Source organism: Mustela nigripes, chromosome 4, assembly GCF_022355385.1.
Source record: "Mustela nigripes isolate SB6536 chromosome 4, MUSNIG.SB6536, whole genome shotgun sequence".
Lineage (NCBI taxonomy): Eukaryota > Metazoa > Chordata > Mammalia > Carnivora > Mustelidae > Mustela > Mustela nigripes.
In genome coordinates this window covers 174,594,952-174,619,776 of record NC_081560.1, presented here as the reverse complement: position 1 = coordinate 174,619,776, position 24,825 = coordinate 174,594,952, and the positions used below count along the sequence as shown (strand labels likewise).

Genomic DNA, 24,825 nt, shown 5'->3' with positions numbered 1-24,825 from the left:
CAAAAACAAAAACAAAAACAAAAACAAAAAACCAACCCTAAATAAATAAAAGGGAGGAAGGAAGGAATACTTATACCATGAAAACGCTAACTCACTGAAGGCTGTAATTGAGAAAAAGAAAAGCAAGGGGAGCTCTCTGTGTTTGGTATATATGACTATTTTTTAAATAAAATTAAACGCTTTACTCAGCTTATCAAATATAGCTTTCTTCCTCCTAATTTTCTTTACATGCAGTTTTTGGGAGTAGGGATTATTCTTCTCTTCTCTGAATATTGTTTTCTACCTTAACAAAGGGCTTGATTTCAAACTGGTAGTTCTCTGAAAAGATACCAAATTTGTGAAATCAAGAGTGAATCTGAATTTTAATTCAGAATAATAGAACAAAAAGTTTTTGTTCATTTTCATATTGGATGAAATCCCCAAATTGAAAGAAAACGCTAAGCAACTATAGATTAAAAAAAAAAAAATCAAAGACCAATACTGGAAATGGGCAGTCTAATTATATGATAATAGATAATGTAAGAAACAAAGAATTTAAATCTAGAATGATTCTTGGAATTCCATGAAGGAGAGCCAGAACAGATGATTAAGTGTATGGCTCTAACAGTGTAAAAGAACTTTACCAAAAAAAATGCATATTCCTAACTAATGGAAGTAACTCGTCTTCAGGACAGTTCAATTTTATCAGAGTAAATCTGCACACAAGAGGACTCCCAGTTTACCAGCAGCTTTCCAGCAGGACCTCACTTTGTATTTTGGAACCTCTTCACTTAAGTCAAGCTAAAATCAAGTTCTTGTAACAGCTGCGCTATTTACATTGTTCCCTTAGTTGTGCATTGCCCTGGTCTCTGAAAATGAAAGGAAATACACTACAGTAGCAGCTGATGCTTTCAACTTGCCCCCACACTCCATCCCAAACTCATTCTCTCACCCTCTCCTCAGCCCTTTCAAAGCAGGTAAGTGAAGCTGTGCAGGAGTTTCAGACAGAGCTCCACTTGTGTGAGGAGCTGTGCAGTGGGGACAGCTGCAAAGGCAGGATTCAGATGCAGGGCTCAGCACAGCCAACACCAACCAGTTCAGCTCCCTGCACATACCAGCCTGCCTCCAAGCATGCCCGCTTCCCAGAACTGAGCCGAGAAAGACCATCCCTAAGAAGGGATGGTGCATACTTTGTATCCAAACACAACCAAACATCCTATTTTGAATCAGATGAGTGCTTGTGTTCTTAGGAGAGGTACAAGGAGGAAATCTGGGGTACACTCACTGTTTGATTACTATTAGAATCCTGGCTCAGAAACAATCTCTTCTGAGCAAACCAGATACCAAGGCACTGTCATCATCGTAATCTATTTTTACAAATATCAATGCTACATCTGTATCAAAGACTTAAAAGAATATTCCAGAGTATATTATTCTATTAGTTGAATGATCTAATTCTTCCAAGTATAATTCCATTCCAGGTTATAGTTTTGGAAACATGCAGTTCAGAGCCATTATTGATGAAACTGCTGCTACAGGCACAACAAAAGAATTAAGCCAAAAATCATGATAAAACATATTTTAAAAGAGATATAGACGTGATGTTTTCAGCTTTTAGAATTAAGATTTCTAAGTCCACACTATTCAGCTTAACAAAATAAATCTGTCAAAAATGCTGACTGTAATAAGGCCTATATTTTTTAAAATTATATTCACTAAATTAAGAAGAGCTTTGTGTAGTTTCTTCACATACAGGTTTTCCAGTCTATTGTTTTTTCCATTAAGATGTGAAAATTCAGATTCTTCACCTAAGCATGAGCCTATGTAAATACACAGAAGCAGATATCTGTCTTGCAGGAAAATAATGTTGAGTATCACTCATCTCAGGAATAATTTCATATATCAAAACTGCAATTGATATACTCATTTAGCATATATATCTGCTTCCATAAAAAAACAGGAGAAGGTTGGAGGGTAAGGGTTTCCTATATGTTCACCCTTTATGTTATAGATCATTACTACTTTTACTATAAGAGGATGTCACTAGATCATCTTAAATCAAAAGAGTTGGTGAAAACCACTGTCTACAAGCCTCTCATATAGCATTCACATCACCAATAGAAAGATGACATACCAATAAAAAAATTCTAGGAAAAAAATCAATGCAATTAATCTAAACTCAAAAATAATTCATGGTACTCTTTATAAGCAATTAGAGAGCTTTCAAGTTGCGACATGGGCTGTTCTTTTATGCTCTAACATAAAAATAACAAAACTCAACTTCCCTAAGTAAAACATATACCTGTTTTTTCTCTGAAAAAGAACACCAAAACATATTTGTTAAGTGTGGCTTAATTAAACAAAACAAAAACAAGACCAGAATCATTCAGCATCCCTCGCTGGTACAGGGATGCAATGATAAACATTGCTGTAAATATTTGCTGGGTCACAGAAAAGTCTGGAGCTGCATTACAAAACAGGCCAGCAACTCAGAAAAATGAGAACTCACTTGGGTGCTATTTCCTACAAAAAGAAAAGTGTTTTAACAATGAGGAGAGCTTTGGCTATTCTTAAGTATCTGTGTACACCAACTAGTAGAGTATTTATAACAAATGTGTGTTTCCCTAAAAACATGCTATCTTGTGTTGAACTTAAGAATTTTGGGTGAGGGGAAAGAGTCTATTTAAAAAGAATTTTCAGTAAATTGGAATGTCAGAAAAAAACCATTTTTAATCACACTGACTTCTTTGAAAAACCAATACAAATAAAACAAATCTGAGATTAGTCCATATAACACTTGAATGAAGTTTAAAGATATCCCTTCCTTTTTTTTCCCCTTTTTTGGCCTTTAAAATATGAATTTTATCCAGATGCCAAACAACAATGATCACTGTGATAAGCATGATTAGGGTTTGTTTTTTTTTTTTAAAGATAGTTAGCTGAGAACATTTCTAGCCATATAATCAATACTTTTGGTATGTGTAAATTTTCCTGGAAAAAAAATGAACCCAAAGATCTTACTTCAGATTTAGAAACTCAATTTTATAGGAAAAAGCAGAATTAAAAAAAAAAAAAGCAAGCTAGGAAATACTCACCTCTTCACGTAATTTTATCAACTGCAACATGAATGCACAAAAAAAAAGATAAAAAGGAAAGAAATGGCAGGAAAGAAAGATCAGTTGTGTGACAGGATACAGAATTAACATTGACAATTTATCTGTTTACATGTTTAGCATTTAAAAATCACAGACAAACACATTAAAAGAACCTAAACATAGACTACATGCAGAGTTTTTTGAACGAATAAAGATCACTTTCTCACACTGTCACATTAAACAAAGAGAATAGTGTGAAATTCTCTTTTAAAGTACATCTAAGACACCATCATGAAATAAAGGGGAACGGCTTCATAGAAGTCTATATTATAAAGAAAGAAAACAAGTTTACTGTTCCTCTCTTCTAAGAATGTACCACTGAAGAGGTTTTGTATATACAAGTTTTCAGGATGTTTCTCTATTTTGAATCTTGACAACTGATTTCAGATTTTACCTGCAAATGAAAATGATTAATAGCTCATGCTTTTGTCCCAATAAATATTTTAAAAAATAATTGTTAATTAATATCATACATGGGCCCACTCTAGTAATAGGATTATATTTGGAGGTAGCATTATTTTAAAAAGGCATGCCAGGAGAGATTATATTTAGGACATAGTATCAAAATATTTCACTGTCCTTAGAAATACTGTGTGTATCAGTTAATTTCTAGGATTTTTTTTGCTTAAGAGGCTCCTGCAATCACATGATGGGTTTTTTTTTTGTTTTTAATTTTTGAAGTTTCTTCATTTTCTAATTTTCTTCATTTTGTAAACCGGGCCATCTCAAAGTCATGAGCTAGGAGCTCTCTTATTTCATTTGTAGTGTGGTCTGTTCTCACTGAACACTCCAAAAAAACACTCTTCTCTTGTTGATAAATTCCCTGTGATAATGTTTTAATTCTCCTCTGTAGAACATGTGTTTATTTGCCTTAAATATAACAGATAAAACAAGTTATTTAACTCTTCAGAAACTAGAAAATGGATAGAACCATATATCTGGCTCATTCTGTGTGTGTGTGTGTGTGTGTGTGTGTGTGCGCGCACACACACACACACACACTGGGTTTGTGTCTATGTTTCACAGTATTCTAAATCAAATATCATTGTGTAGTTGAGATGACTGCCATAGTTTCTGCAATGAATAGAAACTGAAACCTATGTTGGGAAAGACTATAAACCACGTTCGAGGTCTGAAATTTGCATCCTCAGCAATTCGGGGCTACAACTGATAATTTTTAAACATCCAAATATCTGTAACATCTGTTACAACACTTGACATATACAAGCCAATAAATTCAACTATTGCTTTGGGAGAAAACGTGCCATGAATTGCTCACTACGAGTCTCTCCTAAAGTATCATGTTTATTATAGCCCGGCTTTCTCAGTGCTTAATGCTGGTTTTGTCTCCGGTTCAGGGAAGGCAGTATGCATTCCAGCTTACTGTTATTTTATTTGTTACATGAAAAGTATTTCAAGTACAAAAGAATGAGAACTCAAAATTGTTGTGGATCGTCTATAGAAAGGGTACAGAATCTATTCCATAATGTCTCACAATGCATTTAGTGAAAACGAAACTTCTAATTTCGCCCTTTCAAAATACATAGGAAGTCGAAATTATTTTAATTCATATCCTCTCAGCAACACCCCAGTGCCTGTGAGTTTCATCCCGTTTCACGTGAAAGGTTACCATTCTTCCCAAGAAGTAAAATTTTAAACTGGAACACCTGGCTTATCACACCCAGGATCTTTCTCTTCGCTGTCCGAACATCACGGGAGAAAAAGGCAAACATTAATTCTCAGAAAGAGGCGATCTGGGAAATTGATCGCACAGCTATCTTTTCTTTCTGGGGGCACCATTCTTCAGTTGACTATGATACTTAAAGGGCCAAAGTTTAAAACTACTCCTCAGCAATGGAGACCATTTGGGGCATGCTACCCTGCCATAATCAATGAGTGTTTAAAAATGCTACCCATTTGTTTTTTCAATAGGTTCCAAACAAAAAACGTTCTATCTCGTTTGTGCCGCATGGCTGCATCCAAACCCTACGCGGGATTTGTAGCTAAGCTAGGTAATGGGAGGGGTTTTAATCTTCACACCCCCCCAACCCCGTTAGGCTCAGAGTTTTCATTCAAGTAAACAAAAGATGGTCTATTTTTGAAAATTAACAATGCTTTAGACTAGACGGAAAGTCGTGATTTCGTATTTTATTGAGTTACTAGCTCCATCGCAGGCGACTTGAAAATGTGCCACGCCACCATGTTGAGTTATGATAATCAACATCTTTTTTTGAAACAAAGATTTTTTTTTTCCCCAATGCAGAATTTGATACAAGAGGTAATCTGTTCCTTTGTGGGCTGAAAAAATCTGGTTTACGCTGGTTTGAACCAGTGGAATCTCTTGTGGTTAAGCCTTCTGCTGTGGCTAGAATCAAAACTGCGCTGCGGCGCCCGTGAGGGTTCCTGCGCGCGCGCCTGTGTGTGTGCGGTGCGGCACGTGACCCCCAGAACCACCGATTTTTTTTTTTAAAGCTGATAACGCCACTGCCGTCTCTGTCCGCATACAGATAACGAATAAATGCTGAACTCTATTAAACGCCCTTTACACATTATCGTGGGTCGAACACACAATTTTCTGAACTTAGGATGACAGTCTATTTATTTTGCTATAAACCCTCAGCACGTAACGAACAGATTTGTGCCTGGTAATGATCTGCTCTGCCAGGGCTATATGAAATGATACTGACCTTCTTTAGATCTTGGGGAATTAAATTGACCGACTTCACCCCCTGGTCTGTAGCTGAAGTTTGACACACTTTATGCACAGCAAGCTCAAATCGGAACTTAAGAGAACGTCACGTTAAAAAAAATTAAGCAATCATATCTGCTAAATATTGCTTAGCCACAAAAATTTCGGCACGTTTAGGAATATCCTACTCCTTAGACATGTATTTGAACCTTCTACTTAGGATTTGCTAAAATTTCGTTTACTCACATTTATTCACCAATCAATATAATTTTGCATATGGAAACTGAGAGACCACTGGGGCTCAAAAGTAGAGTCTGGAACATTTTATGTGCCTCGTCATCATACTTCACTATGAAGGGGATTAGGGGACTTACCTCTACACGGTTTTCTTTTTTTTTTCCTTTCCTGAGAATGGTTTTCTTGACACTAAATTAAGGCAACAAATATTAAAGTTTCCACTCTAAGTACAGAACTACTACATTTCAAAACCTCAGCTCTCTTAAAGAATTAAAATCTTGCCATATGTAATGGAAAACTTGGTACTTTAAAATAACAGGATGATAAGGCCTAAGACAATAGTCCTTGGGAAGCTGATGACCCAACAATACTCGAATGTACGAAGTAGGTAATTTTGTCCTTTCTTTGTAAATGAGGGATGAGCCATATTTGAGTGCGTGAAATGGATATGAATCAGAAGTGAATTTATACAAAGCAATTAATTTGGAATTAAATGAAATTGTGTACTGTATGGGGGACATTAAAGATGTACTTGAAAAATTCATAATTGCTGAAATCTTGACATTTCTAATCATGTCAGAAATGTTTATATAAGAGTAAATTAATATACTTTACAGTTAATTGGCAGATTATGTGTCTAACAGGTTTTAGATGCCTAAAAAAATGCATTATAAATGGCCAGATTGAGAAATAGTATCTATGGCATTCACATTTGTCTGAATCTCTACAAAGAAGCCACTATAGGGAGAATGTGTATGTTGCATCGAAAATAATGAGTCAGTAGTTATTTTACCTATTTTCAACCACTGCTGTAATTCTTTTTTTTCTTTTTCTATCTATAATTTTTAAAAATTGGGATATATCCCAATTTCAATGAAACATACATTTTTATTTCATTTTATCTCTAAGTTTTGTCTGTATATTAAAAATTTATCTTAAATATTACATGGCTACAAAGTTCTGAAAGTCAATTTATCAACAATTAACTTGAAGATAAACTTAGTTGTGGGCAGGAAATATTTTCTTATATAAATTATAGGTAATCCTACCCAGAAAAAGAACCCTATCTTCTCAGCCCCTGAGCTATAAAAATTAATATAAAGAGCCAACTTAAAATCTTTTCTTCCTTTAAAGAGAGAGCTTCTGTTTTGATTTCATAGTCTGAATGAATACTGATGCAGAATAGAGTTATTCTCAAGTGACCATTCCTGACTAAGGGATGTGTTTTAGTTTGAGGGATTTAAATTCCTATATTATGATAAAAAGACCCAAAACAAAATTTAATCGTTTCATTATGGAATAGAAATTTTGTTATAGTTGGCAACAAAATAGCCAAGAAGTTAAACGTTGCCTCTTTGAACTTTCAAACCTAATTCAAATTTTGGACTGAAAAGTTCACATAACTAGTAATCTAACAGTTACACTGTCTCATGACTATAATTTATCTTATTCTATTTATTGAAGTGACAGCTTCTTACAACTAAACTTCAGGTTCTCCAAGCACATTCAGAATTTGTAAGTTTGATTTATACAAGTCCAGAGGAAATCTCAGCATAATCACTTTAAAGTGACAGGAATATAATTTGAAAAATTCAGAAAATACGAACTCTATTTCTGCGGAATATTTTTCTTTAGGCATAAAAAAAGTCATACTTATATGTACACGAGGCAAATGTTTTAGGCACATAAAATGTCCATTAAGAGAAGTGAACATGCTTTAAAAAAAAAAAAAAAAAGGGATCCCTGTCAGAGTACTACAACATCTATTAGAATAAAGGAGTCTGAGTTAGACAGGAACACCCCTTCCTTTCTGTTTCCTCTATATTAAGCAGTAGTTTCAAATGAAGGAAAGATCTATAGCTTTCTAGAGAATTGACATGGGAACTATGCATTCACTTTTTTTGCAAAAAAGAGAATGCTCTTTTTAAAAAAGCTTTTTTTTTGCAGTAAAGATATGAAATAAAATTATGATTCATTCAGGAGATATGAACAATCTAAATCTCACTTAAAATAGGAAACAATATTTTTTTCTCTCATCCTCATGTTATTTAATCTATTATGAGTAAAACCCTTCATCCCACCACCCTTTTCTGTTTGATGTGCTCCTTAATTTTTTTCTCTTAGCCGTTCTCACATTTCAATCAGGGAAGCTGAAATCCCAGGTCAAATCCTAACATGTTTACATGTCTAAACTCCAGCTGATAACATCCAAATAGTGGATGAGGTGAGATCTTTCCAAAGACAAATACAGTCAGCTCAGTGATTCTGCTCCCCCTTCCTTTTTTTTGGGTGGATGAACGGGGGCCTTAATCACATAAGCAACATTCCATTTACAATATTAACATTAGAGTAGATAGTAATATAGTTCCAGCATATGTAGAGGTATAATCTATTTGAAAAGGTAAATACAATTATGCACGTTTTATAATGTGTATTAATATATTATGTTTTACTATCTTATTAAAATTTTGGTTTGCTCAATGAATGATTTATGTTCATTTTTATTTAGGCAGAGTAGACCCCTTTACAATACTTGCCAAAGGAATATTAATAAACACATTCAGGTCTGGCTTCTGAAGTTCCCATCATTTATTTTCTCTAAAAGTGTCAAAGAGAGTAAGTCACTAGGGTTGTTTAAGACACTTTAAAAGTCCTCTCTATGCTGAGGTTCTCAAAACATTTTTTTTAAGTTATATACATTATCTATAAGAATTCATGAAGTCTGCAGTATTAATTTGGATAAAGAAGTGGGACATTAATTAGACTCATGACAGTGCTGTGTGATCCAATGAGAACTGACAGCCAAGTTGTAAGGCCATTTTAAGAAGAAATTGTATCTTATTTTTTGCCTCTGCAGATCTTAAACTGGAGAAAGACTTTTCCTATTATTATTATTATTATTTGACAGAGGCAGGACCTCTATCTGAGTATCTAAGTTCCACATCGGTGCTCACAATTTGCATTTTGGTGAATGTATTTTAAGAAGCTCCACAATAGGAGACTGAGCTGCCCTGTTGAATTTTGAAAGCTTACTTTCATTTGTTTTGCTGCAAGTGTTGATTTAATTATACTGCATTATTATCAAAGCTGCATTATGTACTTTTTTATTCCTTTTACATGTGTTTGAGGTGAAGACCTTGGCTTTGTCTGCAAACAGTGTGTTTCAAGTTATTCCTTAAGTACTAAATAATAAAGAAAAGAGAAGAAAAGATTTTTTTAAAAGATAGCAGACAGTGATCACAAGGTAAAGGGTTAAATGTAAGATCTCCAAGAAACATTTTGAAGTTGATTAAGACTCCAGCTTTGCATTAAACAGTATCGCTTCCACATGAGTTGCGGCTAATACTGTTAAGGAGCAGCTTGAGAGCCCAGTGTGCCGGTGACCTCCTTCACCCTCCAGCCACCCACCGGGCCTTCCTGATTAGCATTCTACCTGGTTCTCTGAGGAATTCCCATCATCCCCTAGGAGCTCATTCCGTACTTCGTCACTGTAGGCAATCCGTGACCTTTTCTATAAAACAAAACAAAAAGGGAGAGAGCGAGATGAACGTTAGAAAGTAAAGGCTTCGGAGCATTACTGGTATCAAGGCTGATCATCTCAAACCTCGAGAGCCCCCTAATGGAAACCTATTTGCTAAGATCTGCAAACCAAAGTTGTGTAAAGTTCTTGAACTTGAGAAGTTTAATGTAAATTAGAAGTTTTCCACATGCCAGTAATGAAAGAAAAATTTTACATTGTGTAAGTACTCCATTAATATTCACAAGTGGATCAAAACTGGGATGTTAATCCATACGCAGTCATTCAAATAAGCCTACTACACTGATGGAAATACAGCGATATAAGCCATCTATCGGCAAAACTCACCAGACTGTAATTAAAACAAGTGTATATGGGGGTCTTTAAAACTGTGGCAGGAAGTGAACTTTATACTGTAGGTCTTTTAAATAAATCTCTAATTCAAGGATACTATTATAACTCCAACTGTACACTGGAATACCTCGACAATAGTTCATCTGTATTTCCTGAATTGTTGTGATGTTACTAGCCAGAAAGAGATAGAGCTTAAAAGTCCATCCCATTTCCAAACAATAACTTAAATGACCCCGAGCCCTCCTCAAATAATGGCCCAAGGAAAAGTAATATGTGTGTGTGTGTGTGTGTGTGTGTGTGTGTGTATGCATGTGTGTGTGTGAACAAATTAAATTTCCCAATCCCAATAAGTAAAGGCAAATGGACTGAGTCAACCGTTCTCAGTCTTGGTAAATAAAGACAAGTGGGCTATGAGTCCACATTTCACTCAATGAAATTTTGTTTTATAAGAAATCAACCTTGACCTGTAAAATCAGAGGGACATGTGTCTATACCCAATTTATGAATTATCTAAATGTACACACATCTGGAAAAGCTAAAAGGCTCTGAAAATTAGTTGGGAAGCTGGAGTGCCATCCTCAGATCCTCCTTCAGCATCACACTTTCAGATCCAAATGCAGATTTACAGGTTATTTTGCTGCCTTTTCGGCTTCTGAACTAAGCAAAAAAGAATCAATTTAAAAACGGCAGCTGGGAAATAGTAATCTTCTCTCATTTGCAGGCTACAGTTTAGGCTTTAAAATTTCGTACTTATTCAACTATGATCCGAAAAATTATTATAGTTTAAAAAGGACTATTCATAATCCCTGAGCAGAAGTCAACAAGATTTTTAATCAGATTTTTATACTAGTGAGTTATACTGCTTTGCAACATACATATCATGATATGTTAAATGTGAAATCATATTAGAATTTAAAAGGACCTTTAACAAGAAAACCCAATAGATTTTGAATCATGTTAAAGTTGCAGCCTTTCTCAATTGGGGTTCCTTATCTGAACCACAAAATGGAAAATTATTTTAATGACCATTTTCTTAATCTATCAAGGATGGTACATAAGATAGAGTTTAGTTCATTACATCGAATAGAAGCCTAAGGGCACTAGGGCTCAACTCTCTGGCAGAACCTAGTTGAAAAGGCTGACGGGAGTGTAAATAGAAATAAACGAAACTAGACATCCCTTTATCTTATTTATTTATTTATTTATCTATCTATCTATTTATTTATTTATTTATTTATTCCAGAAAAACAAATCATTCTCATGGGATTTTTAAAGACCACTTTGGTTAAAATGAAATCAGAACCTGTACTCATTCTACCACACAAAATTTCCTCCCCATTTTACTACCCTCTGAATACACTCAGGAAAAAGATACAAAAACTGCAGGATGTTTCAGCAGAAACATGATGGCATCCCTTCTCTGCCCTGAGTCTCTATCCCAAGCCCCCTTCTCTACTGCAAGTGTATCTCCTGTACCTTAGCAAAGGCAGTAAGTCTATAAATAGATAAATAAAACCAACAATGTTGCAGAAGACAAAGTTGCAAAGTTAAGTCATTAGCCTCAGGTCATTAATGACATCTGTATCAGATGTCTTAACAAATCAGGAGTGAACCAACTCATCCAGTTGTGAACAAGCCAGACTTCTTACCACCACAGACAGCACGTATTAAGCCTGCTTCCCGTATTGTATTTGCTGAAGCTACTATTAATTATTCCTATAGACTTCATACAGAATTACTATACTGCGAGGTCAGTATACCTCACGGCCTTACACCACTATTTAGATCAAGCCAAACCTTTCTTTTACCCATTTGGAGATCCCCACTACAGTAGTTTCAAACTAGCTAAGCCAAAGTATTTTACAGCATTAAAGGAAATGAGAACCTTTAAACAGGCTGCGGTATCAGAGCTGCCTTTTTAATTATTCATTTCATCACTATGGGGGACTAAAACATTCCACAGTATGCAAGAATATCATATGGAGATTGTTTTTGTTTTCCCCCCTTTCACCAAAATATCAACAAATTGGCATAGATTGTTCAATTACATTATATTCTTATTTTGATTTACTAAACTTCAAAAGAAGAAGAAAATTACAATCATGTATCCCTAAATATCTAATCTTGTTTTGGTGAGAATCCATTGCTTTTGAAAACCAGCAATTAAGAGTATACATGCTTAGCAACAGAAGAGAACTAAGGATTTATCCACAGTTGAAGGGTCCTCCCTATAAATGTCAGTCTTTACTATTGGGATGGTAAAAACTGGTCACTTGGATGGCTTTCTGGATGTAATTAAGCAAATGATATGTTGAGTTTATAAAATGTTCTCTGATTAAACCTGTCTTAAAGAATAAAAAAAAAAACCCTCATTTCAAATATCAGAGATAGTTCCTCTTGAAAATGATACAAATGATGCAGAAAATTGAACTCTTTACACTGGAGTATCATTTTACAATTTTAAAAAAATCGAGACTTTGTTTTATTAAGAGATATATTTAAATGCCTGACATTGGTATTTTCTCCTAATTTTTTTGTGGTTTGAAATTTTAAGTAAGCTGATTGTAATCAGCTATAATTTAGCCTGTAGGATCATCACCAAACTGACTGAATACCAAAAGAGGCAAATTCCTTTCAATGACAAACTGCTTATTTTATTGATAATTTCCCTCTAAAACATCAATAAATAATTTTACCTTTTGTGGAATTTTTAATAGCCTCACTCTCCATTACTAAGTGCTCTGTATATTTTAATTCAGATGACTCAAAGTTAATGAAGCTGAAACATCGACTATATCTTGATAAACTAAAATATTTTTACTTTATTATCAACTGTATAAAATCTGTACTTTAGCCAAATGCAAGCATGAGAATTTGAGCTGGAAATGTCACACACTCAGCTACAGTTTGAAGGAACCCAATTCATAATGCATTTTATAAATAGTTAATGACTTCTATACATAAGCTAACCAGGCAAATCAAGAAATTGTCAACATTTTTAGTCTTAGTTGTCAGTTACCACTGTCTACTGGTGCTTTCTATGTGGCTTCTGGAGAAGACAGAAGCTCTATGCAGTTTGTAATCTATTGCAATTTCAGGTCTGTACCATAAGGGTGGAAAGCTTCAACTGACAATATTTGCCAGACACACACACACACACACACACACACACACACACACACACAGTTAACACACAAGAGCATTTCTCACTTTCAGTTGTGTGTTTGTGTAAAGCTTATTCCCTCTAACTTATACTAAACTTAGGTGGACTAGACACAGTTGGGCAGAAAAATCTGTAGACCATATATGAACTATAGAAAGAGTATGGCAAATTAACAAGTGACTGTTATCCCTAAAAAGTTAGACACACAAAGTTTCGATGGCTGTTTTAAACTGATGACAAAAGTGAGTCCTTCATTGAGAAAGTGAGGATTTCGGATTCCAAGCAGTTTTCACTATTATACAGATACTGATTGGCTCATTTTGCACACCGATTGGCTGATTTTCTTAAAGTCAAGTTCAAACAGATACACTTGCCCAGTTCTGTCTGGAAATTTGGCTTGAAACAATCTGTCTACTTGACCCAAGCCTTAATATTTCCCAACTGAACTGAATATGTTTCTGGAGAGGCACTGCTAGACTACAAACAAAATGAATTAACTTGCTGAAACTAATTAAGAACCGTGATCTGTGGTGCAGCCTTCTATACCATTCTACATGTGAAACAGGGTACACATAGCCAGAATGAGGATTCTACAACCCACCACTCGCATAAGCATAACAATGCAGTTGGTTTATTACTAAAGCATATATGAGAATTTAATTTCCACAGCGTGCACATGGCAAAGCAATTGCTTAAATTGCCTCACCTGGGAATTTAATACAATGTTATCATCAGACCAGCCACATTGTAAATAGATTTATAATGCTTTCCATGTGCTGCACTCTGTTGCATATGAATTAAGTAATGATCTGGTATTACAATAAAATCAGCTAGTTCCCACACCTGGCAGACAGGATATTTCACTAAATTAATACCCATACAGCTACATCACAAGGCAAGGGAGAGGAAACCATCTCTAAGGCATTTGACTTGAGCTTTACATGGGAGGCAAACACTCCATGGCTATGTAGAATGTCACTATGTTGAATGGGCTGCTCAAGACAATCTGTTTCTAACATCTGTATCACAGAATTAAGACTTTCTCATTTCCATTCAATTTTGGCCTAATTTTCTTCATTCAGTACTTTAATTACTAATCAGCAATCCACAACATTCACAAACACTAAGAAAGCCCTTTATTCTAATCTATGTGCTGCAGACAGCCAAATAATTGATACAAAGTGCAACATGGTTTTGGTAAGTAATGAAAGAACTGCTTGTCCTACTTCCTAATCAAATTGGTCTATAGAAGAAATGGTTAATAGATTTCTCCATAGGTCTAAAACAAATTACCCAGTCTGGCCAGACTTTTCCATTGCTTCTACCACGTCTTTCAATCTCCATATATTAAATAATGCCCAAAGTTACCAGGTGATTAGAAATTGTTATGTTTTTATAGCCAAAGAATTTAACACTTAGGGATATCTTACAGAATACCATGAAATTATATTTATTAGCTAGTCATATAATTGCTGGCATTCATTTCTCACTGAATTCTAGCTGGTTTGAATTAAATAATATCATACCTCTATAGTGCCCAGATGGCATTTTCTAAAATGCATCTATCTTTGGCACAAAGCATTCCATTTTTAAACTCGCTTCTATTTCCCCATGACCAATTTCAGCTTTTCAAACACACTCCACCCCTGACCCAGGACTTTAAAAAGCTCATCAATCCAGGACAGGAAACTTACATTTTGGAGGAAAAAAATAAAAAGGAAGTTATGAAATTTTGTTCATCACTGTGTTCTCTGTACCACATTAATTTCTAGCAAGAAAAAAAGAAAATTAAGATTAAAACACACCATGCTACATGATTTAGGTAAAGGCAACGTATAGTGTTAGGTAAATGTTAAATCCTTGGAAAGTAGTTAGGATAAAAAAAGTGCAGGGCACTGAGCAAAAAGAACAGAGATAACATTTCAGTATGTGATCTTGGTCAAATTAAGTTTTCTGAGTATCACTTTCTTCAATATATAAAATAGCAACAATATTTATTTCTTGGGGCTGTTGTATGAATTTAAATATTATAAACAAATGGAAACCTATCATACATAATACTTTGGATGTGATAACCTTGCAAAAGACATTCAGCTAAATAACTTGGTAATATTGGAAAGGATGCAATAAAACCTGTACACATATATGGCTAAGAGTATAAATTAGTGTATCTTCTAGAAAATGATGTACCAATATATACCAAAAGCAATCTTAAAAAGTTCATATTATTTAACTCAGTAAATAATATGTCTACTACATTGTTTTGCCCAATTTCTTATTCTGCGATGCTACCATTTTTGGATGACTTTCAGTAGGAAAAACTTTACTGCATTTCTTTAATGTTATCAGAGAAAGTAGGTTCCAGTCTGTTTCTTCTAAGTAATCATTCCACTAAACATGGCTTGCTCCTGCTCAAGGGACTGTTTAGAGTTAAAGGTCAACCTCATTCCTTGGAAAGTGCACATGCCACATGTCACCAATATTGTAACATTCATAAAGGGAAAGCACACTTTCTATCTATCATAAACTCATGGCCAATGGGCCATATACAAGCCACCAGAGAGAAATACTAGGACGCCCTGCTGCTAGGCTACCAACAGTTGGAAAAGCAGGTTAACATGAGAACACTGAAAAGAATCCATTGTTCTTAGTATGTAATACCAGGAAAAGATATTTAAATTTTTTTGAAAGAAAATAATGTCTTTCTATCATAATCACTTTCATTTATTCTGCTTATACTTTCAAAACATTTTACGTGTTTGAAGTAGATATTTATGTTTTGGCTGCAAACAATGAGATAGATTATACCACACTTCTATTTTTAAAATTTTATCTATACTATCACATGTGACTATTTATATGCATATAATGAGGTTACACACACACACACACACAGGCTCATGCAAACCCATATGCAATCCATATGGAATAAGAAGTCTATTTGAGCTTCACAATGCTAGAATAGACCTTTATTTATACTATGAACTCTGACCACATTGCTGCTACATCATTTAACCATTTGCAAAACAGAGAGCCCAGAAATCATGTTAACTGTACTTCTTCATTTCCTCTTCCAGCAATTCTAAACTTCAGCCTAAAATTTAAGTTTAGCATTGGTGTTTCAAAATGCAGTGTGAGTTAGTATTGTGGCCTCACTTGCTTGCAGGTACTTGTAGTTTATGACTTTCACATTGCTTTTGAACACAGTATGGCTGTGTCTTAAATCATGTTAGCTTGTCAATCAATAATTAAGTTACTTCATTCAGAAAATCAGCTCATAATAGAATGCCCAGATGTTGCTGTCAACATCTGGAACAGTGTTAAGTTTTCAGTCGACGAAATCTAATTCTTTGAAATCTTTCTGAATATAAAATAAAATAACTCTATAGATTATACTTGAAATAATCAAAATGTCAAAATGTTTATAGTTTTGTTTGACAATAATAACATATAGATACCCTATGTACTCCCACTGTAAAAATGATACTCTGATAGATGAATGCTATATAACAGATGCTTTATTTGTATTTTTAAAAGAACTACTGAAATAGAGTACACGAATTACATAATTAAGTTGTATGTAGGTATCCTCATGTAATCTGCCTAGCATCAGGAAGGAAAAGCACTCATTCATGGAAAATCTGTCCATAGCCATAATTTCATGTAATCTAGATATCCAAGAGCAAATGATCTCAATGATTCTGTAACTGACACCGAGCTATCTCAGAAAGAACAGAACGGACATAAGGCAATGTCTAGACCAGCCTTTCATATTTAGAGATGAAGAGTTCTAAGCCAGATGAGTGATCTCCCCAACGCCACACACTTGGGAAAGACTAGGCAGAAGAAGGATGGAATCCGTTTCCCAACATCAGTGCTCTATTTACTTAAACACGCCACCTTTCATTTTACCAAACCACCATGGCAGGCTGGGGCCATTCTACTGCTCCGTCCCCAGGGCAGGCTTAGCTGCACCATTCACCTGGTTCTAGGAATTTATCATCAACTATCAATTTGAATAGTCTACAGATTTTGTTTCTTGTCACTCTCTTCCAAAATAAACAAACAAGAAACAAGCCTTTACTTATACATTGTTGTCAACATCTGGAATCTTGACAATAATAAAATTGGAAGTTCAAGGGTGATGAATGCTTAAGGCAGAATGTTTTATATCATAGAATAAAACGTCTGATCTGAGGGTGAGTCACAACCACACTTATGGGTGTAACTTAGATATGTTTCAAGATTAATCTTCAAAGGCTCTGCCATAAAGCACCAATAATCTACCCACATGGCGGGAGAGAAGCCGCACTGGTTATTAAGATGGGTTAAGAACTGCCTTCTTGGGATGCCTGGGTGGCTCAGTTGGTTAAGCGGCTGCCTTCGGCTCAGGTCATGATCCCAGCGTCCTGGGATCGAGTCCCACATCGGGCTCCTTGCTCAGCAGGGAGCCTGCTTCTCCTTCTCCCTCTGCCTCTGCCTGCCACTCTGTCTGCCTGTGCTTGCTCTCGCTTCTCTCTCTATGACAAATAAATAAATAAAATCTTTAAAAAAAAAAAAAAGAACTGCCTTCTTGCCCATGGGATCTGGTGACTCCCTATATATTTACTCTACAATTTCAGATTGGAACCAGCCATCTAATGGGCAAACAATGTTTACAGTATTTTCCCCCCAATACTAGCTTTTGAACGCACATTGTGACAGATTCTTTATTATAGTATGTGCTGTGTTATAGTGAGGTTATAGAGATGCCTTTTAATAGTTTATGAATATAGCCAATAAAACTGTGATGCTTAGGCAGTAAAACTAAGTTCTTTGAGCCCGAATGCTCTATGGAAACATTCTGAAGATTACTTCCCCATCTGGGTGACCCCAAACTGTAACATATAATAACTATGAATATTCATACCTGATTCACAAATATGTTCTTCCTATAAGACTCTCTATCTTTGGCTGAAGACAATAAAATCCTGCCTACTCGGGGGCTTTGCTTCATCAGTTAAATGTTGTTTCTTTTATATCATCAGTGTATCACTTTCTACTGGTTCTTTCCTTGAAGGACATAAACATTCTCAACTATTCCAGCTTCATATACTTCAGCCTGTGCTATACTGCCCAGCCAATCCCCAACCCCTCTTTATCCTTCTCTTCCTGGCCAAGCTTCTTGAATGGGTATCCCAGGAACATTAACCTCACTTACTCATGCCCCTGCCACTTCTTAACTTAAAACAAACTTGATGCTTTCCTGTCATGCCACAGGACTCCTTAGGATCACCAGTATCTCCCTAGTTAACAAAATCATTGGGCCATGTTTTCTAAGTAAACTTTTGGAAGTTTTAGAATAGTTAAAGATTTACTAAAAAGTTACAAAGGTAGTAGAGTCCCCATGTAACCCACACTTAGGTTCCCCTATTAACACTTTACTTTAGTATGGTACACTTGTCATAGTTAATGAATCAACAGTCCATTATTACACATTATTATTAACTAAAGTACATACTTTTTTCCAGCTTTCCTTAATACTTAATGCTCTTTTTTTTTGTTCCAGATGCCATCCAAGATTCCATGTTACATTTACTAGTCATCTGTTCTTAGGCTCCTCTTGGCTATGATAATTTCTCAGACTGTCCTTATTTTTGATGATTTTGAAAGTTTTGAAGAAGACTGGTCAGGTGTTTTTGTAGAATGTCCTTCAACTGGGATCTGTCTGATGTTCTTCTACTGACTAGACTGCAGTAATATATTTTTTTGGAGGAAGACCAAAGAAGTAAAATGCCATTTTCATCAGATCATATCCAAGGTACATACTATCAACATGACCTATCACTACTGATGTTGACCTTGGTACGTAGCTTGAGGTAGTGCTCATCATGTTTCTCCACTGAAAAGCTACTCTTTTCCCCCTTCTGTATTGTACTTACTATGTGCAGCCCACATTTAAGAAGTGGCTAGTTATGCTCTATCTCTTCCAGGGAGGAGTATCTTCATAAGTCATTTGGCATTCTTCTACTCAAAAGAAGTCTACTCAATCATTATCCAATCATTTATTGATATCAGTATGGACTTAAGGATATTTATTCTACACTTTGACTTATAGTCTAATACTATATCATTAATTTTGTTGCTCAGAATGTACAACTTTGGCTTCAGTGGCCACCTTTCAGTCCTCTTCTCATTTGACCTCTTGATGGCATTTGACATCATTGCCCACTTTCTCCTTAGCAGTTACTGTGCCAGCCTCCTTAGGAATTCCTCCCATCCTCTGGTCTCTCCTTCTCAGTCTCCTCCATTATAACTTCTCTCTCAGTCTGACTGGGTCTTCCTCCTAGACCTCTTCTCCCTCATTTGAATGATCTTATTTTTACTCACTGTTCTAACTACCAACGAGAAGTTGACAAAGACATGTTTTTTTGCATATTATTCTTACAAATCTAATTCCTACTGGGTGCCTTAGAAAATCTGAAGGCATCTCAGGCTTAACACAGACATAGTGGGGCATTTTCTTTCTCTATTTATATGGCTCTTCCTTCTGTTTTCCCTAGTTGGATGTATTGTTTTACCATGCACAATCTCCCCAGATAAAAATCTAAAAATTATTTCCAAATCCAATACATCACCAAGAACTAGGGATTTTTTTTTTTTTTTTCAGAATATCTACAACTGGGCCTCTTAGCCATATTTCCAGGATGTCTGTTACCTTATGAACTAGTCCCAATTCTTTTCCTATAACTGTTGCTACCACATATTTCATCCCTCTTTTTATATATGAATTATATTTGAGAGATACCTATATGGTAAGCCTGACATGTTTTAAGGCAGAGGTTAGCCAAAAGGTACAAATTCTCAGTTCATCTTAGGAAGTAAAGGAGACCCCTTCAAACCAATCTCAGAATATCAAAGCCCCAAAGGAATCACTGTGTAAAGATACAACTTATTTCAGAATAGAGAAATAGAAATAGTTAAAATAGAAAGCAAACACATTTGACAAAAGCCAATATAGGTACACCCTGTTTTTGGAAGATACACATTATGCCCTCCACTTAAGGGCCTACATCAGTACCTGTTTTTGCTAATGGGAAATCTGAAGAGGATTTTTGCTTTTACAAAAAAAAGGTGAAAAGTGAAAATAACATTCCACATTTGTTTTTCAGTGAGCTATTGGGGAGAGAGCTCCCACCCTGAGTGGTGAAAGGGGCCCCCCTCAGGAACAGCACACAGCATCTCAGCATCAGGCTGCCAGAGTTCTGAACTAGGGCTGTGAGCATCTGTGTTTTATCTCCATTTATTTTGTGTATCGATTAGCGAGCTCTTCCTTAAGGTATCAGAAAAGCTTAAGACAGGTCGTTCTTTGGGTCTGGGGATGTTTAAAAAAAAAAAAATCTTTCCATATAACAATGATCGTTGTTTCTTTGCTTTATGTCATTTTGGCTTATGGATGGTTTCATAGGAACACTCCGCTTTCAGATAGCGGGGGAAACCTGGATACTACGGGAAAATGCTAAGCAACAAACCTCTCTCCAACTTTATAAGTCAATACCACATTTCCCTTTAATTTCAAATAGAGGCATATCTCATATGAGCTATTTTTTTTGTTCTCCTAAGTCAGATATTCCCATTTTTTTTATTATGTAGACGCTAAAAGACCACCATTTCAAACGAGATGATGTGCATGCATATTTCTTCTTTGTTTGTCTGATTTGTGTAGCTCAGGAATATGGATTACTTCTGTTATCTGCACGAAGAAGCTCTGCTACAAGCCTGGCATTCAGTTTGCTTTTATCTCTGAGACCCCAAATTGTACCGTTAGGCAACAGAGGGCACTTATCTAGATTGAACTGTCATACAAATAGATTTTTGTCAGCCATTCAATTTGTATTGGGGAACACGCCAACAAAAACAAAACCTGGCAATTTAAAACAACAAACCTATCCTCTCCTGACAGGAACAAATTGCTGTATTTCAAATGAGTAAGAATTACTAGAGATCGCATATCCTGCGTGTGGGTGCTATGGAAAGAAAAATATTCTCCAAACTAGTTCTGTCTAGTTTTTCTGGCAGTGGCCTAACATAAAGCAAACATGCAGTCTACATAATACTAATAAGCACACAAGGAAAAAAAAAAACCCACTAACAGACAGAAATTACATGTTATCAGAGGACAATGAGGCTTTCTGATAAAATTCCAGGTCAAATTCAGTGGCTACATGAAGAAGGCAACATGGTGCTGCATTTTTACTTTGTTCTCTGAACTCTGGTCCTTCCAGGAATACAGGTGGTACCTCTGCCCACAAAATACTCAACTGGAGTAGTAAGACCATCATTCCCCCTGAGCCTAACTTGATTCTGGCTCTGTGTCTTCCACAGCCAGTGAAAACTTTAGAGAAATGACTTTACCATAGTTACACCCCTTCCATACCTCAGGCTATTTTGAAAAATATTCAGTGTTCATCTATTCAAAGTTGGTTTTAACCTCAGACAGTAAAGATCTTGATAAATTAATCAGTAAAAACACAGTAATAAAATTTTCACAACTTGAAAATAATTTCAATCTGTCCATCAGTATGTTTAACTCTCTCCTATTATTTTTGTCTGATTTGAATCTCATTCTCTTTTTTATAGACTCCATCTTTATTCTGGACTTATGCAGCTACTCCTTCAGTGACATCCCAACTTAGACTTGAACATGAAAATTCAGCCCTGTGAATCCACATCAAGCTGAAATAGTAAATATACAAACTTAAAGGTCAAACACCATGTAATTTTGCTGAATAGAGAGATCTAACTAGTATGAGTATTCAAACACAAATATTTACATTTAAAAATGAGTTTTCTTTAACAAAAATTATGTCACAAGAAATTGGTACACAAAAATTCTGTAATATGTCACCTGAAGAAGCTGTAACATTATATTTTGTGGCAACAGGTATTGGGTGTAGATCTTCAGATTTTATTAAGGGACAATCTGAAAAAATAATATACTCCAGACACAAGGCATGAAAAGGACTTCATGAATGGTAGTTAAAATAGATAACAAGACAAAAACACAGTGAAATATAATAGTTCAAGTTGCCTCTACATTTCAGTAAATAATAGAGCTATCTGAGAAAAAACATTTTTACCTTGAAGAAAGGTATAAAATTACATTATTTAAAAAATATCAACAGATGCATGATGAACGCAACTTATTTTCAAATGGTTCAGAAAACAGGCATATATGTAGAGAGTAAAACATCAATAGAGAAAGCATGCACAGATGACAAAGCAAATGGAACAAAATGCTAACAAGTAAATCTAGTCAAAGAATATATGTATGGCATGCATGGGTGGCTTAGTCATTGAAGCGTCTGCCTTCGGCTCAGGTCATGATCCCAGGGTTCTGGGTTTGAGTCCTACAGCGGGCTCCTGGCTCAGTGGGGAGTCTGCTTCTCCCTCTACCCTTCTCCCCTGCTTGTGATCACTGTCACTCTCTGTATCTTACTCAAATAAATAAATAAAATCTTAAAAAAGAAAGAATCTATGTATGTATGTTCTTTGTACTATTCTTCAAATTTCTCTGAAAGTTTGGGATTATTTCCAAATAAAAAGTTTAAAATGATTAAAAAGTGTAAAAAGATTAGTGGGGGAAGAAGGTAGAGGCTTTTGATAAGCTATTTTTCTACAATTAGTTAATGTCTGAGAAACAAAACCTTGATTAGATAATCATTATTGTTAATTAAAAATATGAGACCATTCCTCAAAATGGTCCAAATCAGGAACTGAAACTGTTAATTTTTACCATTTATGATGGGGTTTCCCATTTTTTCAGTAAAAATACATAACTTTATTTGCTGGGGGGTTTTTTAAAAGATTTTATTTATTTATTTATTTATTTATTTATTTATTTATTTTTGACACAGAGAGCAGAAAAGACTGTGAGAGAAAGCACAAGCAGGGGGAGCAGCAGAGGGAGAGGGAGAAGCTTCAAAGATAATGTGCTTCATTATCAGCACATTATTTAACAGTACGAGTTGAACTAACTATTATTTAAATCCCAGTTTTGCTATTTATTATCTGTGTGGCTGAAGAGAGGGTGTTTAACCTTTCCAAGTCTATGTCTGTACATCTGCATAAAAAAATAAATATACTTTGTTATAATAATTACATGGGACTTGCAATAAGAACACTGTTGCAGAAGTTAACAGGTTCCCCCTAAGTCACCATTTTCCCCTCTGGGGTGGGATGGGTAGGTGAGAAACAAGAACAAATATATTCTGAATTCTATGCTTGGCAAAACTAGAAACCAGATATTATTCATGGATCCCAAAATATGTGGGGAGCTGTCCAAAAGCAGATGAGATCATGCAGAGCTACTTGGTAGAGGGTGAGAAAACACATGAAGGTTAAGAGGTCTCAGCGATAGCTGAGCTCAACAGGCACCAGCCAAAATATACCTCTTCAAGGTGGGAGACTCAATCTGAAGCATAAAATCCATGTGCTCTGTTTGAAACAATGGATGTAGGGACAGGTGTTAAGTGGCCACTGGCAGAAGCTTTCCTAGACATAATTTGTCCAAAGAAGTAGAAGAGGCAGTGGTAAATAAAGAATAACACCGGACTTCAGTTCCTTATAGAAGGTTACAAGAGACCATTGCCTTCACCTTAACAAACAATGCAAGCTGGAGAAGCGACATCTGAAAGAGAGATGATGGCACAAAGACACCCAAGTGGAACATTCCAGAAAATCCATGAGCATTCCATAATAAAGAAGAGGCCCATGGCTATTCTCATTCCTGGAGGAGCAGAATAAGCCTCTGCAGTTATAGGTAAAAAGAAACCGGCCAAACTTCTAACAAACCTTGAGAGTCTGCATCAGCGTTGGCGTAATACATTAGGATTTGAACAAACCTGAGCCACAGTGTGAGGTATGAAGTTTACTAACCAACTAAGGTACACTAACATACTTGGCTATTATAGGCTAAGGATGGGGCAAGATAGCTGATAGAAACCTATCTGAGGCATTCCACCATTTCAGCCACCGAAGGATGAAGTGGGAGAGGTGAACAGTAGAGCTGAGAGAAAATGCTCTGAGGGATTCTGGGTCTTCAAAGAGTGTAATCCCACTAATTTCCTAAGGCTTAGCTTTGGTGGAGCAGAGAGAAATCTCCAAAGGTATAGAAAGCCAAGATCAGGACTGGAGAGCAAAGACAACTCCCCAGAGGCTCAAAAAGTTAGCAATGGGGATGTAAATCAGAGAAAGAATCCCACAAATCAAAAGGATGGTGGCTTGGTTGAAAAGCAGAATGAAATCTCTAGAAACTCACCAGAGCTCAAAGCTCAGGCTCTGCTGAAAGCAAAACCTAACTACAGCCTCAAAATGTGAACTAAACTGAAGTTACAAAAAAAAGGAGCCCACATACAGCCCAATTATAGGTCAGACTGACTCAGCTACTCCTCCATAGAAGCCTGAAAGAAATGGGAGTGTTTGTGTTTGTTTTGTGTGTTCTATTTTTTGATAAAATCTTCCTTACTTTGCTCTCTATTCCTCTTTCATGTAAAATATCCAGCACACAATCAAAAATTACAAGACACATGAAAAAGCAAGAAAATGTGACCCATGGTCACACACTCAGAGATGATCCTTGTATTTGAATTATCACACAGGGACTTTAAAATAACTATGATAAAAATACTAAGGGATATGGTAGAAAAGATGGACAACACACATTGCAGAAATGGGGATTTTCAGTAGAGAA

General features: G+C 35.7%; 1 protein-coding gene across 23 annotated transcripts in view; it reads right to left on the bottom strand.

The window, feature by feature from the left end:
• The window catches only part of VTI1A (vesicle transport through interaction with t-SNAREs 1A), a 351,190-nt gene that overhangs the window by 263,159 nt on the left and 63,206 nt on the right, over positions 1-24,825 (bottom strand). For 20 of the 23 annotated variants that reach the window (XR_009403981.1, XR_009403982.1, XR_009403989.1 and 17 more), the window contains exons 4-5: positions 9,494-9,571; positions 3,075-3,095 (exon numbers count right to left, since the gene is read on the bottom strand). Coding sequence is in view for 6 of the 23 variants with exons in the window: in XM_059398583.1 (XP_059254566.1) it covers positions 3,075-3,095; positions 9,494-9,571 (99 nt within the window). In the remaining 17 variants the exon portion in view is untranslated. The remainder of the gene's footprint in view (positions 1-3,074; positions 3,096-9,493; positions 9,572-24,825) is intronic. The other 3 variants (XR_009403997.1, XM_059398588.1, XM_059398585.1) reach the window with 1 other exon arrangement.